This window comes from Pundamilia nyererei, unplaced genomic scaffold (assembly GCF_000239375.1).
Source record: "Pundamilia nyererei isolate P.nyererei 1_Seehausen unplaced genomic scaffold, PunNye1.0 scaffold00009, whole genome shotgun sequence".
NCBI lineage: Eukaryota > Metazoa > Chordata > Actinopteri > Cichliformes > Cichlidae > Pundamilia > Pundamilia nyererei.
Genome location: NW_005187410.1, coordinates 5,628,330 through 5,646,971, shown reverse-complemented (window position 1 = coordinate 5,646,971; position 18,642 = coordinate 5,628,330). Strand labels below are relative to the sequence as shown.

Genomic DNA, 18,642 nt, shown 5'->3' with positions numbered 1-18,642 from the left:
TTTCTTCGTGTACATCTACGCTGTATGTAAATAAAAGTGCCTGTGTGACATCTGGGACACAGTGTGACTAAGAACTCTCTTTTTGTTCTTAACTTATGGCTTTAAAAAAAAAAAAATCGAGATATATCTTATATCGCCATCCAGCTAAAAAATATCGAGATATGAATTTTGGGTCAGCCCTAAGCAGAAGTTACACAGCCATAAGTATATGTGTTCACTCATTAGTGGCGTGGTTCTTTTAGACTGAGGAAAAACCCTGGATTTTCTGCCATTGATCTGATTGACTGCATCCATTGTCAGTTTTTAACTATGCATAAGCTGGAGCCCACTCACCCTCCCATTGCTGATCACTGCACGCTGTCCAGGATTGAGTTTCAGTACGTCTTGACAGAATAACTGCTGAGTGCGGATAAAATCAACTTCAAGGGTGTTGAATTTTTTCTCAAAGGCATCCATATCCATGCCCTACAGCAGAAAAACAAAAGTTTGTTTACAATGTCAGATAAATTGATTGCATCGCTGGCTGGCTAAGAATATGTGATGTAATCCATAGTTTGTGGTCAACTGAAATATCCAATAACGCAGCTGAAAGACATTTCTCTCATTTCAGCCTGTCCAAAAATATAAAGAGTGATGCATTGACATAAAAATGATGTATGTGAGACAAAAAAAATAAAAATTATTCACAGAATCATTGATGCCTCGCATCAGCACAATCACTGCAGTTTTCAAACATAAAATATTTCAGCCAGACCTGTCAGAAATGCACATGTGTGAAAATGAAATTAATCAATTTGTAATTAATATAACAAACTCCTAATTAAACCCCTGCCAGTTTTGTCTATAACAAATTAGGTTTGGGAGTGTGGAGGGTTTGTGGAGTCAGGTTATTAGTTTCTCCAACATTTCTCTCCTCAGGAGAACAGGTGAAATACCAATAATGTCAGCACAATCCAGTCAGCAAGTCTGTCTGGCAGCCAATAATAAACTCATATCCCTTGGCTTTGGGTCTCAAGTCACACTGCTACATCCTACCTATCACCCCATCTCTATTTCCAGCCTATTCTCTCCCAATTGTGAAAGGCTAGTATAACTGAGGGGAACTTCATTATAGTAGGTCCTAAACAAAAAACAAACAAACTACACAATCTACTGCATAACTGATGGTGAATATACTCCATCAGCTGATTTGTTGATTAGTGGCTGAGAATTTGCTTGCATATGCACAGTCCTTTGTGGGTGGTTACTGCGCATTACAGCATGAAGATAGGAGAATGATTTAGTTCTGCCTTAAAGCAGCAGTGATGGTCAGGCTTGGCTGAAAACATGTGGATCACATAACCAGAAGCTGTGAGCAGTTGGCTATTTATCAGCTTCGGGAGACCATGTTTACACCAGCACATTTTAGTTAAAGATTCATAGTGTGTTGCAGTCTTTCAATGGCCTCAGTGACATTTCAAGTGGAACTGACAGTGAGCAGGCTGTTTGCCTGGGTGTCCAAGGAGTGTTGAGTATCATGCGTGCTGTAAATGCATTCCGTGAGTTGATGTTCAGGAGAGAGATAAGAGAATGGGCTCATCAATCACTATTTTCCTGACTGCGCACTTTTTCTCCTTTTACCTCCATTAAACCATTTACCTAATCAAATATATTATTAAATACTTATCAGTTATATCAGAGCAAAGCAACTTTCTTACCAAGTGATGCACTTGGTATGAAACTGAAGTTTTTTCTTTGGACAAGTAAACTTTGATAAGGTAGCCATGCACAAGATTCAAGTTAATCTAACTTTTGTGTGTCTAAAATAGATAGCGTTCCAACAGTTTTAACTGTTGTCTACTTTATAAATGCACACAGATTGCCAGCATCTTGCCATCAGTCTGAATAAGTCTTTGTCAATGACTCAACTCAATTCAGGTCATATTCTTGTTATATTCCTATAGAACAGGAAGGGTGCTGAACATAAAATGTAATAGTTATATGTAATAGTTAACAGGCAGCAAAAGATATATAGATATACAATTTTCAACAATTTATCACAATTATTACCAGGTTTATTATCAGAGATAGATTGTATGAAACTGCCAATTTGATCCCAGTCGATCACAGACTGATATCCGACTGACTCCATCTTATGCCAAGATTTATGGCCGGTTTTAATGACAGTGTTCCTATGCTTGAGAATCTTATTGTGCAACAAAAAAATAACTGCAATAACTTTATCTTACAGAATAAAATAAATATTTGACAAAGATGAACTTTGAGGACATAGTTTCCAGTTAAAAAAGGTGACAAATTAAAATGTGCGTTATTGGAGCACTGATAATATTGGAAAATGTTATAAATCACAATATCATATTGTGGGTGAAATATTGCGATAATATAATATCACATGGTGTCTGGTGATTCCCATCTCTACTAAACATCAGCATGAATATAATGCATCCAAAATATATAGATGGGTGGATTGTTGGTGGCTATACATAGATTGTCTAATCTATGTCTAAATTTGGAAATAGTTGGATTAAAACAAACACCTATTTGATCAAATAAAAACTCAAAGTAAAAAAAAAAAGGAGCAGTGAAAAAAAAAAAAAAGCTCTTATATTAGATTTTCCTCTTTCAAGGTTTGCCACCTTCAAGGTAAAAGTCAAATCATGTGGTTACAATATGATTTAAAGTAGTGATTCTAATATAAAAGAATATATATATATATAAAGTCCAAACAAAATATGTGTAGTCTGAAAAGAAAAGAAAAGAGCATTCTTTAATCCCCTCTTTACCTGCATCAGTAAGTCTTTCATCTTGGTCCCCTGCTGGAGGAGCTGGCTGCTCTCCTCTTTTAGGAGTTTATGCACAAACTCTGCCGCAGCCTTATTCTTCTGGGTGAGGAGAGAGGCCCAGATAGCCCTGTACAGCACAGTGTTATCGTCGTAGGGTTTTTCACTGGGGTTATCTATCACCCCCACACGCACTCCAGGACTGGCCTTCTGCTTGCACACACACGCGCACACACATATAAACATAACAGCACTATAATTCACAGTAATAGCAGACATGCTCATATATCCAGCTACCACATATGTCACTGATGAAGAGCTCTCAAAAAATAGTGCTTTAAAGTAAAGAGCTCACCTTTTCAACCTAATCTACTACTAATGATCTCTAAATGACAAAAAGAACATTTGCTTTATTACGTTATTCATCTGTAGAATATCACCACAACATATTTCAGTTAAGACGAATCTACACTGATGATTTTTTGTGAGAGCACACAGCAGAAAATGACATTTTAATTATAGTTTTTGTTATGAACCTGCCATGATAATCACCACCAAAACCATTTCAGAGTTCTGCATCCCTTCCACTTCTATTTGATTTTTTTTAGTGCACAAGTTTTGTTGCTTTAAGGATAAGTTAGAGTATTAGATTTATCTGTTATGCCTTCTAAGACGTCCTGTGTACATCCTAAATGATAACATAAATTAAAGAAGTGAAAAGAACAGTATTGATTTTACTTACCAGGTGTTTCAGAGCACTGAGCAAGAGTTTTCGTCCTGACACCTTCTGAAAATCCCCAACTACCCACAGAGTTACAGGAGTCATCCCGTCCTCATCTGAGGTAAAAGAGTAAAATCTTTATAGAATAATGTGTACAATACAAATAAGAGCCATTACTGCCATTACTGTAAACCATTCTAAACTCAGACTCTACTTTATATTCTTTAGCTTTCTAATCGTAAGTCTCCTGTTATCCCCAAGAGCAGTCTATTTTGGTTTCTAGTGTCCTGTTCTTTCCTGTTCTTCAGCTGCAGCAGTCTGTTCTCTCTTCGAGTGTAAGGTGTAGCAGCTTCAACCATGTCTGACTCTTCTTCTTCACAAGTTGTTTTGCTCACAGAAGTGTCGCAGATTTTTTGTTTGTTTTGTTTTTGTACCACTAGGGACTGTTTTTCATTAAATCCCAGGAGAACAGCGGGTTTTTTGTTTTTAGATATTCCGATTTGGTACCAACTAAAGGCACTTAGATCCCATGTGTTTCTCATTCTAATGTTTGGTTAACATAACATTTTGGCCACGTTTGTGCGCTTTTATGTACTGAGGTGCAGCATTAATGGGATAGTATGCAGGTGCAGCTGATTAGTTAGCAACAGCAAGTATAATCACTTCACCAGTAGAGGACAAATTTATTTATGAAGAATTCAATCTCTCAATGTTGACCTAAATGTTTACACAGCTTTCAAAGACAGTGTCTTGTAAAAGGTCCCACTCTGTCTATACACTGATAATCACATGACATTGAGAGGGGAATGAAATGTAGTTATTATAGTGAATGTTTAGTTTGTGTCAGAGGTGAGAGAGACTAAGACATCTGTCACATATTATAGAAGAACCTTGCCACCTGTCATGGTTTTATTCCCGCCCCAGCCAGTCCTTCAGAAAAGCAGGCAGTTGGCCCGACAGCTACTCCACAGAGAGAGAATGGCAATCAGCCTCCTCTGAAACACTGCAGCTAGACTCTGGGCCCGAGCAGCGAAATGCAGCTCTGATGACCATTTAGACTGCTGGCCAAAAGCCAGTCAGAAGACCCAGCAATGATTTTGCTGGAGGCACAGCCTGCCAGCCCTAATAAAACCCAGTTTCATATTTCCATACATCAGCAAAGCAGTGTGGGATTCAATTTGTTTATAACAAAAATGCTAATTTTACAGATACACCTTATATTAATGTACAGTAGTTATTCCAGTTTATACAGCATTATGTTTCTAAATATGAGATTTCATCTGAAATAGTGTTTACTGGGAAAGCAAACCAAAATGAAGTGACTTCTTACCACTATTTGTGAAGTACTTCATTCTCTTAGCAATCACTGCCGTTTTGTCTCTGGTGTCCACATAAGAAAACATATATGTGTCTTCCCAATCATCTGCAACTGCATATAAAGGAAAGTATAACATAAGAGGAATGTAAACAGTGGCATTCATATTTTATGGCATAGAACAAGGAGCACCTGGAGTGGCTGTGAGGTCAAGGTACTTTCGGTCACTGCTTAAAATAAGAGGGTTCATCCTGGGAACCACATTGGCCTGTTCCATTAGATAGTCTACCACATCTGAGCCTTCAGATAACTGGCCCTATAAGGTGAAGGACATAAAGTGTGTTAGTTACATAACTGACAGCATGAACAAATTGCCACCGGTGCAGTTCCCCAGTGCTTGAGTACTTCAGTTCACTCATGTCTGGGTTTTTCCTGACTCAAAGTGGGCCTTTGGGAAATGAATCATTATTGGTCCACATATAATTAAGGTAATGAGTACGCATTGCTTTACTTAACAGAAGTCTTATGAATTTCCCTCTCATTTCTTCCCATTTGAAAATTAAAACTGTATTTTGTCACTCAGTAAATTAATCTCCATTCAAAGAAAACTCTTTAAAAACATGTTTTTAATGACATTGCTGCTAATTTTGGTCAGATTTTCTTTCTTAGCAAACCTGCCTATATATGAATGTAAAAATTTCACCTCTCATTACAACAACAAGACAAAAAAAAACACATTGGTTTCATAGGCTGAATATGAAGAGTGAGTCTCGTTTCATGCAGATGCATCATACCATAAAGACGGCTCTTTGAAAGGCAGTAGTGGTGTCCATTATGCGCTGAAGGATGACTGTTTCCAGCTCCTCTGGGTCCATCTCATCAGGGCTCAAAGGGACTCCATTAAATAAAGCCAAAGGCAGGGCACCCAAGCCACTCTTTTTGTAGAAGAGCGCACCATCCTACAGCCAACAAAAGTTAAAATCAGACCTGCTGCTCTTCATCAATCATACGTTATTACTTTTACTTTCAATTAACAAAAAAACATCTTACCTTCCTTTTATCATCATACTCTGATTCAACTCCTAGAATCCTTTCAGAATTGGCTTTTGGGAATTTTCTCTTTAGGTAAGCAGTGATTGTTTCAGCAGAGAGCGTCTCCCCTACATCGACTTTGCTATACAGCTGCAAGAGAGTAGCAAGGAAGTTCAGACTTGACCATCACTCTCTTCGGATCCCTCTCAGTGTCAGTACTTTCCACCGCAATTTTAAAGAGCAGATAGCTGAGGAAAAATACCACTGACTCATCTATTTCAACAATGTCTCAAACTGTAGGATAACACAAGTAAAATATTATGCAACTGATTTCCTAGGCACGCAGAGATATGAGCTGGCAAGAAACACTTGCTAAAACAACAGAGATTTATATATGCGATATACTTACTGAGACCACAGATATCAGAGCCTGGGGTAAATCATACTCGTCTGCAATGTAATTCAGCAGTCGGTAAAATCCAACCCCTGCATCTGAGAAGCCATCAATCTCATCTTTGGTGTTGACAACAAACACAAATCCAATTCTGTACAAACGGGACAAAACAAGTATTCAATTTGCAGGTGAAATGAGAATCACTACCAGGTAAAGATTATGAATGCCAAGAGCGGACCATATAAACAGCTGTGGAGGTGTGAAAAATTGCAGCATCTACCTCAGGGGGATCTTATGCTTGTAGAAAAGCTCTGCTAGCTTCACGAGCTCACCACTTTCTTCCTGCAGTGGATCTAAGAACAGCACCTAACAGCAGAGGTATCGTTATCAACCCCTGGTCGTAAAGCTTTGCAAACAACTGTGTGCCAACCTGACTTACACATGAAGCAAACTTTAGAAAAAAACTAATCAAAAACCAACACATCAGCAAGTTGAACCCAGGCAAACTAGAAAAACAGAGGCAGTGATTTCAATTTTTTATTTTGTCTGACAAATCCTAGGACATGTACAATTTAAATGTATAATAAAGACCTGTCTCAGCTCCATTTCCTTTATTACCCACACCACTGTTTTTTCTTTATTGCATTAATGCAGTGTAAACAAATAGGAAATGCAAAGTCCAGCTGACTAGTACTCAAAGCATTTGTGAATTTACTGGCTTGTCTCTCACTTGGTACTTCACTTGTTCTGATAAACTCACCAGGTTAAAGAAATTGCGTCTGATCTGCCGGATGACTCCGGGAAAGGTGGCTCTGAGGAGCTCCTGTACACCAGTTGGCCAGCTTCGGTACATTAGGTCATTCTCAATGTCATTTATCCACTAAAATGTACAGGTACAGGGCGCAGAAGAGTTAGTGGGAAAATATTCACTAGTTAATAATAACAGTAATCCCAAAGGTGCAGCCAAAATATGAAAAATAACAGAGGGATTAAATATTTAATGCATGAACAGTTCAGACTTCCTCTCTGGTTGTCATACGTAAGAATTTAGAGACATTTCATTTAGGAATGTGGAATTTTATAGATATATACACTTGAAATTTGCCCAAGGACACAACGACCGAGACTGTCCAAGCCGGGGCTCGAACCGGCAACCTTCCGATTACAAGGCGAACTCCAAACTCTTGAGCCACGATTGCCCTATGTTCTATTTCACAATATTAAAGAAAGTGATCTAGAGCTGTGAAATTTATTGGGTTACTCCTTTTCCCCACATTTAAATTCAGCTTAGTAGTTTTGTGTAATCTTGTTGAAAAACAAACAAATGGCACCAATCATGCAACACGTCCTCCTCAGCAGAGGAATTATATACATGCAAATAAAGCAAGTAGAATGCCAGTGAAGCTGGCTAGTTTTGATGTATATAAAATTACATGTATTACTGTTCTTAAGTTCTTCGATCAGAGAAAACTATTGGACCCTGTAGATGTTTTTTTTTTTAATAATCAACCAGAATCAGATGCATAACAATCCATCTGGCAATAATACTGGTCTTTCTCTGTGTAACTATGAAGCCTCACCAGCAGACTATCAGCAGGGGAAATGCAAGTTGACAAATATTTTGGTTGAGGGTGGACAGGCTTAATATCGTCATATATTTCTGACATTTTTATAGTACTTAATGTAATAAAATTGCCAGAGGCATCAAATGAAAACTTGCAAGTTTTTAATTTAATAACATTTCTTGGCTAACTTCCAACTTAATAACTTCCAAATAAATGAGGTTCCTGGATAGCTTCAGATTGTTGCAATAGGCCGATGACTGCTCTACTAATTTCTTACTTTAGGATCCCTAAACAAGAACACGTGTGTTGATCTGGGAATATAGTCCTTTTAGACATCACTTACCATTATGGCTGGGTGTCTGATATCTAAGGCATAACTGTCATCCACAGCATTCACAGGTAATCTCAGCAGCTTATCTTGATGTTCTCCTTTTATGCCTAGATTATGTAGACCCTCTAAGACCTTGGCCTCTGACTTAAGTATGTCCAAGATGCTGAAAGTGCAAAATGATGTGTTAGTCTTTGATTCCATCTGTGTGTCAGTATATATGCATTGCACCAAATGCTTTACTTCTATCAGAGAGTGTCTTTTATTAATGCAATTTATTGTGTCCTTACTTTAAAACATATTATTTTGTTTATAACAAGTGACATTCACTACAAGTGGTAGTTATTATGCAATATTTCTATCAGGAAAAACATGAAAAATATAGCCCCAGCCAGATACATTAAACCAGATATTCATTCATTGATGAATATCTGGTTGATATAATCATATATTATATCTGTGGTATTGAAAGCGATATTCAATATACCATGATGGAAAATGTTTTCTTTGTCCACGAAATATAAGTCAGAGAAGCCCTGGACTTTTATCTTGCTAACACCATTAAAAAAGTAATTCAGCCAGAGCCAAGGAGACGACCAGCTAAAAGAGGAAGACAGCACTCTTTGTGAGTGAGAAGGATGGGTTATTCTGTCCAAGAGGAAAAAAAGGTTAAGCTGGCATTCATGTATCCATATTGTGGAAAATGACAATTCAAACCACATCAAATATTAGGATTTAATACATATTGAAAACTTAAAATTACTACAGCAAGTCATGATCGTATTGCACAAAGATCACCCTAGGTCTGGCGCTTCCAGGGGGGAGCACAGGCATATGACTGTACCTTCCTGCTGTGTTCCTACCTGAAGGGATTGTGAATGTCCAGATCAATGTGCAGCCCGTTGATGAAGAGCTCACCGTCTCCTGGGTGAACACCAATGGTCTCACTGAGGTGCTGAAAGAACAAGCTCAAAGTGTTAGTTGAATCCCAAAAGCCCTAAATGATTGATTCTAACATTAATGTCTGATCTTTTCACATGAAACGATGTGCACTGAGACTACAGAAATAAGTAAGGGTAGTAAGAGAGTAGGAGAAAAGCAAAAATAAAATGTCAAATTTATTGTGAAATTTATATGACACAGAGATTAGAAACTGATTCTCTAAAATAGAATGTGTGCAATGGCAACAGATATTATCAAAGACAGCAACTACGCTATGATATCGCACCTTTTGGTTCTCCTCAATTTCTTTTCTCATTTCCTGCTTTACAGCCACTCTTGTCAGTGATCTGTGGGAACAGTAAAACATGTACAGTCACCATCAGCTTTTACCGCATCCCCAGCCGGCAGTAAAATGCCAGTTTTAATTTCCAAAAACCTGTGGGTCCTCAAGATGGTGCGTTTGCAGTCAATTCCCTGTAAACACCCGACTCTTACTCAGCACTTTTTGAAGTTATTACAAGCTGCCGGTACCAAAATAAGCAAACATCTTTTAAAAAAGCTGATTAGATCCCTGTACAACAAATTATCTACATTCATTGCAGGGTTACAAATTGTCACAGAAAGGAAGTAATAATGCTCAAATAAATGGGGCTATAAAAGGTATACTTTATGTGCACTTTAAGAACAGCATTTGTTTGGCCAAGATTCATACAGGGCAGGGCTTTTGACAGGAATTGTGAAACCACATAAAATGTGTTAACCATTGAGCAAGAAAAAAAATAAAATAGATGAATTTTCTTACCTGGCTTTGCTTGGAAAGTTCTGACTGAGATCTCGCAAGAGCTTTAAAGCATCAAACTTTGGTGCAGACATGATTCTAGAAGCTGCCTGGTAACTCAAATCTACACAGATTGAACAAAAGAAATGATCAACATTTATACATCTATGAATGCAAAGGTAAAGTCAAAGGTGGCTATTAGCTTTTCAAGCTCTATTTTCTTTTAAATACATAACACTAGAAGGGGCACCTGCACAACTTAAGTGTATTTCCTATGCAGGTGACGCAATAATCTACACAGCTGCATTCTCTTCTCTGCCACAGGCTCCAGACGACCCTTCAAGAACTGCAAGCCTCATTGTAACATTTGGCTAAAATTGTTACGAAAACTCACTGAATACTCAGTGTATGCAGACCGTTAAGGGGCATTTAAAAAGAAAGAGCACGGCAGCAATGTAGCAGCGAATGAATGCCTATTAAATTTAGCGATGGCAGCTGTGTAGCACAATGTATATTTTCGGTGGTTACACCTTTAGCACTCATTCTCTGCAGAGCTGCATTAAATACAGGAAGGTAGTGATCTTTTATTTTAAGAGTGTGTCTTCAGCTTATAGATCAGCACAGTGTTGTGAAAACTGACATTGTTCAGTGAGATTGTGCACCATGGGCTGTTGCACATTTACAGAATACAGTTAACTGTCAGGACCATCAAAATAAAAATGGTAGGCACTTGGACATCCACTCAGAGCCTCATGCTCACCGTCTGATGACAAAACTCACATCACTCAGACCCATACAATATCAACCCTGTAAGTTTCCAAAGCAGAGCTCCACTCACAAATGCACCATTTTCACACTGCTTTCATTGTAGCTGCTGTTTATAGTGCAATGTGACAACATCCACGCCATGAGCAGTTCCACATATGTTGTGGACTTATTGCAGCCAAGCAATTGCCACCTACCAATGAGTACTTTATAATCAGATTTCTTGGCCCTTATTAAGTTTAATGTGACATTAGCAGCGGTACATATTTTTACGCAGAAATAATGTTAAACTCCCTCTCTCCCCTTATGATATTGCTTCTGTAGATCACTGCTCTACAGGGTACCCAAGATTTGTTCAGAACTTGGTAGAACAGCCTTCTTTGATTTTATGACCGGGTCATGAAGTAACCTTCAAAACACACTAAGGCTCAATAATTTTCTCTCCCTGGGGGAACTTGAAACGCTGATTTAAAAAAAAAAACTGCAAGTAAAAAGCTGGATTTTACTCCATGTATCTGCAGTCCTTTCCTTGTTTTAATGTGTCCCAGGTTGGCTTTTTTGTGATTTTACAATTTTTGTAACCTTGCAATGCTGTGCTTTCTTGGCCAAGACTCCCTTGAAAAACTGTTTTTTAATCACAATGTATGATTACTTCCTGGGTAAATAAATATTACATTAAAAAATAAAAAGTAAAATAAACCTCACCTGCACTTCATCAGTAATAAAACATACACAGTGAAGGCCTCACCTTGGATCCTCTTTTCAGTTTCAATAAATCTAAGCTTTTTCTTAGTGCATGATAATAGCAAATGCAGACAGACATTGAAAAATATCCTCAAACTGTTGTCAACAGCACTGAAAGGAAAAAAAACTGATACCTTGCATTTCCCACACTTTGAGAGGGGCCATGTCATTGGTACTCTCAAGAAGATGTTTGCGAAGCTCAACAAGATGCTCCTGGAGTTCAGGATGAGATTTCCTTAAGAGAGATAAAAGAAAAACAGAAAGACACGATACAAGGTGAAGATTTCTTTTTGACTCCTAATCAAGTGGTGTCAAATACACAGTGACAAAAACAACAGAAAAATAAACGATTAAAACATCTTTAGGACTGATAATATATTACTTACTTTAATGTCCCAAAAAAGAATCCTTGGACTTCATCATTATCATCATCCTCCACATTTATAACCGTCTTTGAATCTATCAAGCAAGAGATTCGTGTTTACTTGCCTGAGAAACAGAGTTCAACACACAATGCTGGATAAATCACTAACTGACCTTTTACTTCAGTGTCATCCACAGCTTTGTATTCTGTGCTTTTGATAGCCAACTCAACACCATACCCAGATAAAAGCATCTTTTGAGGCTTTGGATTCTGTATCAAATAAAAGCAAAGCAATGTAAAACAGTGCAGAGTTGAATCTGAATTAGAGCTCTATACAGAAGATACTTTCTGCCTATATGTACACACTATACTCTATGTGAACAAAACTACATTCAAACACATTTGAAGTAGAATGCATCACACTGGGTGAGTTTCGGCTTGAGACTGTCGCTGGATGCCATCTTTGTAATAAATTTTTTCCCCTGGTCAACTATAACTGGAGTTATGAAGTGGAAAATGTCTCGAAGCAACAACGGTTTAGCTACAACAGAACACGCTGACACTAGTGACACGCTGACTAGTGCTGACACATTATAAACTTCCTATAGAAGTGAGAGATAATGACAGCACAAAGATCACCCTGGCTTTATAGCCAGAATCGATGTAAAGTACGTCTCCTAATTACATTTGTTTTTGTTCAGTTTGTTTCAGCATGGCACATCTTTAAGCCCATATCTAGGTGCCCACATACCTGTGGCAAAGCATGTTGCCTTTTTATAGATTTTTCAAGACTACAGTCAGTGAAAGTTATAGACTATGAAACCGTTTACCTGTGGGAACAAAAAGCACACAAACTGACACGTACAGCAGCAGATACACTGACATTCAACCTAGACACCTGTGTCACCCAGACACTGCTTCAATCTTTCACAAGCGTAACGAGGAAGCTTCCACACCTACACACCGCTTTTCTTCAAGAAAAGCACATTTCCTACTTTCAAAGGCATCTGTTTGTCAGTTAGTTTTTAGAAATCTGTTAATTCTACCTCTGAACATTGGTCAGTCATACGTGTTGTTCAGCAGTGTCCATTTGATCAGGAAAAACTATGAGGAACAACATTTTTTTTCATGACAGAAAATATAAGTAATGGATAAAAAGACTGTTTACAGTAAAGTGTTAACTTTTTCTGGCCATCTTTCATCATGAAATTTGGCTTGTTTTTTTGGGGTTCTTTTTGCAAAATCCTGCTAGGAGTCAAACTTCAGTGAAAACATAACCTCTGTGACAGAGTTAATTTAAAAAGAAGGATAGACAAAACAGCAGCCACAAACAACAAACATGCAGTCGGCACTCTAGCTTTAATTTTTTTAAAAAGCTAATCGAATGCTACTAATGGAACAACTGCTAACACATCACAGAAGATTTGAAGCCAGTGTTCCATTTTCTTTTGAATCAGATATCTTTCCTGTATGACTTATCACCTAATGAAGTAGCCCTCCAACATGTTCACCAAATAAATACGCTTTGACAAATGACACTGATGTTGAACAATTTAGCGTCTTTTTTCTAAGCTCAGATGGAAAACAGGATTTATGTGAACAACAACAAGTGAATCTGGGTTTTGTTTTTTGTTTTTAATGGCATTGCTCCTCTTCAGTAGACAAAACACATTGCTGTGATATTGCTCATGTTAATCAAGGAGAAACCTCTGAGGCAAAGACAAAATTTCTAAGATCTCCAGTTCCTCTAGTGACTAATTCAGGCTGTCTACAAAAGCAAGCATCCCCATAAATTCCCATGTTATAATTTCCAACTTTATAGCATTAAAAAGCTTAGATGGATTAATTTACAGTCTGATAAAAACAATGGTTTATGACTCTATGGATACCTTCCCACTTTATAAAAACTCTGATGAAGGAGATTTTTTTATAACTCATCCACCTAGATGCTAGAGTTAGGAGTGTGTCTAGACATAAGCAGCTGGAGCTGATGGGTGTCTTTAGGCCTCACCTCCAGTACTTCCAGTTATTAGACTTTTTTACTGTGTGTGGAGATGGTGTATAATGAATTCTCAGGCTTGTGTTAATTGCTTGCTGTGTGGTACAGACCATCCAAGAGGTTTGTGCTTCAGTTTTGGAAAGTGAAATTCTATTATTGTACTAATCTGTTACCTGCCACAATAATGTCTGTATCTGTGTATTGCACCCACACAGTTTGCCAGCACGGGATCCAGCTTGCCTACCAAACTATCAAGCATTGGCTGACAACTTAGCACCTTACCCTTTCACCTGAATAAGTTAGCTTCTGGACCCAAAAAACCCACATTGCAGCAGCTAAAACAAACTTCAAAACACAGAATTCAAACCTATTCAGTGGCTGCTGTGGGTACTTCTATTTCTTTATGCTGTCTTTGATGCTAATTCTAAGTAAGCAGGATGAACTATGTTTGAGCGATAGCAGTGCTGTTCAAACACAGTTTCCTTAAAGAGATTTACTAAAGAGAAGTTTCCTGTTGTATCACTGATTAGCAGTAATCAGTAATCATGAGAAAAAAAATATACACAAAGATGGCATCAATGTTTTATTTAAATTTCACTGCTGGAAATGAATCTAATTTACTTCTTTTTAAAGACAATAATTAAACAAAAAGAAGTCTGTTAAAATGAATTCTACCAAAACAGCAGAGAGCAAAAGTCAAACTTTATTCGTCACTGTTGCTCTGATAACACTAGTTCATCAGTAATTTCAAAGTTCATTTAGAATTTTGTTTTTATTCTCTACAATTAACCACGTCTACAAAAATATTTATATATATTAATAATAATTAATAAGTGGAATGTAAGTGAGAGTTAAGGCAAAGCAGTGGGGGGAGGAGGGTATATTTCTACTCACCGCTACAAAATGACGCAGCACATATGTAAGTGTGCCCTTTTCAGCTTTCTCTGACAGCGCCTTGTGAAAAGAGGTGAACTTCTTTGTTCCAATCTCTGCATACAAGATCACAACTGGCACATCTGTTACATTGACCCCTGGATATGTGTGATCGTTCTTGTATAAATATGGTTTTGGCCTGTGAACATTTGGAAAATGTGGTTAAAGATATCCCAGAGCTAAACATTGATAGGTGAAAGCATCAAATATTAAAAACACAATTTTAAAAAGTTTCAAATAACTACATACATAAATTCAAACTTCCATGTTACCTGCCTGCAGCTGCCTTAAGGAGCTTCTTGATGTCCTTGGTGCTGCAGCTGTGTTGCCCATGGATGGAGACAAAGGCTGGGCAAGCCTCAGGCGGAGGCTCATCTTTGGCTATCTGTTATGAACAGAAGGAAGAAAAAGAATGTTTGGTAAAGTAATGGCTACAACATAACCTTACTAAAGCCAGGGTTTGCTGGTTTGGTCCCCACCTGAATTACTCGTTTTAAAATACATGTGATTATAACACGACCACTTCTCTACTTTTGAGGTTAGGCATAAAAGTTTTATTTTGATAAAAGTGTTTAGTTAGGGCTGGATCAGTTGAGCCCTTAGTTACGCTGCTACAGTTTCAGGTTGCTGGGAGATATCTTATGATGCGCTGAGCTTGTCTTTTCCAGTCTCCTCTGTTTTTAAACCCCCTTATTTCCCACTTCTGAAATTCATACAGAGAATGTTCTTCTACTTTTTCTTTTCATTTTTGTGTTGTTTTGTTTGTTTTTCATCATACTTTCTGTGACCCCCCCAGTGGAGGGCTGCCACGCCGTGAGCTTGGCTCTCCCAGGGTGGGAACAGTTCTTCCTCCGCAACACTGCTAGGTGCTTGCCTGTAGAGGATTGCCTGGATTGCCTTGAAATGACTGAGTTTTAAACTGGATCTGTACAAATTAAACTGAACTGAGCTGAAAATATTACTTTATAACACTTTGATCAGAACATACCTGCTGGGATGCATGAACAGCTGGTGAATAGGAGCGCAGGGCAAGAGCAAATTTGAGAATATTAACTTGAAGATCTGTGAGGAACTGTCCGGCTTTCTTAATGATCAAGTTGTAGTACGAGCGCACCGACTCTGTAGAATAAACAGTGGTGGGACAAAAACTCAAAACTCAGTTCAATGAGTTACACCTCTTCATATAAAATTAATTGTTTAATGTAAAAATAGACATACCCCCGTGCTTGTATACAGTAAGTTCTTTTACAGTGTCGACAAACTGCCAGAATTTCTCATTCCCATCTTCTCCAATAAATTCGCTGCACATGAAAATACGTAAGTATAATAAGCAAACATTATTTTGCTCCTCAGCAGTTAAAACTACAGACCACCAAAATCATTTATTTCTGGAAGTAACTGTGCACATATCCACTGTAACTCATCATTAAACAAGATAAAGGATCAAGTTTTTTACTACGGCTATTTAAACACACAATCCAATTATATACGAACATTTCTACGAGGTTACCAAAGAGATTGGTAAAACTAACACTGATGATAAAATCATCACAGACTATTTTGAAACAGGAGAGGCCACAAAGAAGACATTCCAGCTTTAAGCGTATCAACTTTACCAGAAGTACACCAACAGGGATACAGCGAAGTTATATTTTAAGGTGATTTAAAAAAGTTAAAGGCAGTAAAATTACATTACATCAATAAATAACCAGTATAAAAATCTGAATAACCTTCCAAGAGTAATAAAGCAGAACGTTTTTGTGGTGATTTTTTACACAAGTGTCCTTCAGAAATCATAATAAGGCAACTCATAACATAAACAAAGTGATGTTTATATTTGGTCCCCATGAAAACGGCCTTGCTTGGTGACACTTGTGATTTAATTTGAAAGATAAATGGTTCTGTGCTGAATAATAAATAATAATATAAATGTGAGAATTAAGGTTTTCTAAATGTTCCAGCACTGTCTTCTACTGTGATAAACACAGTGAAATAACTTCTGTCTATTACTTAAAGTCTATTGTAAATGGGCTACAGAATGCACTTTTTAAATTGTTAGGTCTGTGATGGGATTAATCATTCTGGATGATGGCTGTCAATATAACGAGACTGATTTTTCCACAAATGATATTCTGTTTTAGTTTAGCTACAATGTAACACAAGAAAGTCTTTCAAAAAAGCTAAATGATGGTAAACTACAATGTATTTACGACCATGAGCAAAGTTACCGTGGAGAACATTGAGGCTGTGACCTTTATCTGGTAATACAATATACTATTATAAATCCTTAATTGCAGTGATTTTAAACAAAAACAAAACAAAAGAAAAGAAGTAGGAAAGGGAGAATAGAGTTTCCTAGTAATATTCGTGGAACTTTCAGCCCAAGGTTGGCTGAATCACCAAAGTTAGAGCTATTATCCATCAGTCTGCAAGGAAAGATTTGGTGAAGGTTTTGGTTACGAAAACATCAGTGTTGATGTAAGAAGTGAAAGAATTAGTATTGGATAAATAAATAAATGCATTAATGAATAGCAATCAGTAACTACTTTAATACTAAATAAATAATTTCAGTTTGCTTTCAGGTGAATGCAGTGCAAAAATAGAAATCATTCAATATTTCTAGTCTCTGGTCCTGACCTGTCTCTGGGAAGTGTAATGAGATTTTATTTTCTGTTTAGGACATTTAAAGATTAAAATACAAACCGCGGATTAATAAAAGATAAAAGCAGTGCATTTAGGAGGAGGGGCACCTGGCTGTGCCCCGTTTTATTGCACATATGCATTTCCAAGAAAAGTACTGTACCTCGTCTCCAGGAGGAAAGGCGTCATGCTCCACTTGGCTTTAAGACTGGCAGTGACGCCTTTGGGGGCTGATATTACGTGATTTATGTTCAGCAGCAGTAGCGACAGCACAATAACGCTCCTCATTGTCGCGATGGAACATGAACCTATAGCAGTGGTAGAGAGCAAAAAGGTACGCCGTCAGTTCAGCTTTTGAGAGGTGCCATTGAGTGCCACGTAGTTACTCTGAGTTATTATCTCAACCTCAAAGCCAACACACACGCACACATACTCGTCTGAAGAAAAAAAAACAGCTCGCAAGATTATGGGAGATGCTAGAAACACGAGAGGTCCTCGTTAACCAAGGAGAGTAATAATAAAATAACGTCTCCTCATAAGGGTCAGGCAAAGGAGTGAAGTTAACTTAGCTGCAGACTACAAGTCAGCTGCCGTGACATGAACTAAAACATCCCAGCAGCGTGTTTTAACTAACGGAGACCACGAGCATGGGTTGCCACAAACACGTAACAGTGGACAGACTATTATTTAGCTACAGTGTTGCCAATAACATAGAGCTCACCCAGTCAGTGATGCTAGTGGTTTCCATACAAAGCAAAGGGCTTCATTCAGCTGGATATTTTGGGCAGCTAACAGCCTGTACGGCTAGCCTGTTACCGGGGTTGCGGGGTGTCGAGGTGTCTCGCGCGGACCGTTATTCCTACCCGAAAGAACCGGAAACCGGAAAACAAAACGTGGCCTTTAATTATTTTAAAACACCGTTTTTTATATTTTTTATACAGACCAGGCGAGAAAGATCGTTGTATAATTAAATTAAATTAGATGATAATGTGGCAAATTATTCTGGCACATTGGCAGACAGCTAAAGAGACAGACGCTGAAGCTCAAGCACTAGAGCATGTTGTAGCAACACTAGTAGTAAGTGGTGCGTGCGCGCGCGCGCGTGTGAGTGTGTATTTGTTGAATCTCCAGTGTGAATCTCCAGACACTTCCTGTAGGCTGTGGAAAGGAAAAATCCAAAACAGTGAATCCAAAAATTAACCGAAGTTGTTACATTACGTTTAGAATAACTTAGTTTTTGTAGCCTTCATAATGATAGTGATGATAATAATAATAATCATTATAATAATAATGTTATAGATTATTTGAACTACTTTAAAGCTATATCAGTTATCCATTCATT

General features: G+C 37.8%; 1 protein-coding gene across 3 annotated transcripts in view; it reads right to left on the bottom strand.

Moving 5' to 3' along the window:
• Window positions 1–18,139, bottom strand: part of uggt2 (UDP-glucose glycoprotein glucosyltransferase 2) — a 40,821-nt gene extending 22,682 nt beyond the window's left edge. For 2 of the 3 annotated variants that reach the window (XM_005723544.1, XM_005723546.1), the window contains exons 1-23: window positions 18,022–18,139; window positions 17,464–17,608; window positions 15,879–15,961; window positions 15,649–15,779; window positions 14,933–15,045; window positions 14,622–14,799; window positions 11,902–11,998; window positions 11,751–11,823; window positions 11,499–11,599; window positions 9,880–9,979; window positions 9,364–9,424; window positions 8,999–9,090; window positions 8,151–8,301; window positions 7,003–7,122; window positions 6,523–6,608; window positions 6,258–6,393; window positions 5,867–5,998; window positions 5,611–5,775; window positions 5,009–5,132; window positions 4,832–4,930; window positions 3,523–3,617; window positions 2,784–2,990; window positions 334–465 (exon numbers count right to left, since the gene is read on the bottom strand). In XM_005723544.1, coding sequence (XP_005723601.1) covers window positions 334–465; window positions 2,784–2,990; window positions 3,523–3,617; window positions 4,832–4,930; window positions 5,009–5,132; window positions 5,611–5,775; window positions 5,867–5,998; window positions 6,258–6,393; window positions 6,523–6,608; window positions 7,003–7,122; window positions 8,151–8,301; window positions 8,999–9,090; window positions 9,364–9,424; window positions 9,880–9,979; window positions 11,499–11,599; window positions 11,751–11,823; window positions 11,902–11,998; window positions 14,622–14,799; window positions 14,933–15,045; window positions 15,649–15,779; window positions 15,879–15,961; window positions 17,464–17,588 — 2,601 coding nt within the window. In that variant the 5' untranslated portion in view covers window positions 17,589–17,608; window positions 18,022–18,139. The remainder of the gene's footprint in view (window positions 1–333; window positions 466–2,783; window positions 2,991–3,522; window positions 3,618–4,831; window positions 4,931–5,008; window positions 5,133–5,610; window positions 5,776–5,866; window positions 5,999–6,257; window positions 6,394–6,522; window positions 6,609–7,002; window positions 7,123–8,150; window positions 8,302–8,998; window positions 9,091–9,363; window positions 9,425–9,879; window positions 9,980–11,498; window positions 11,600–11,750; window positions 11,824–11,901; window positions 11,999–14,621; window positions 14,800–14,932; window positions 15,046–15,648; window positions 15,780–15,878; window positions 15,962–17,463; window positions 17,609–18,021) is intronic. The other variant, XM_005723545.1, reaches the window with a different exon arrangement.
• Between the last annotated feature and the right edge of the window lie 503 nt (window positions 18,140–18,642).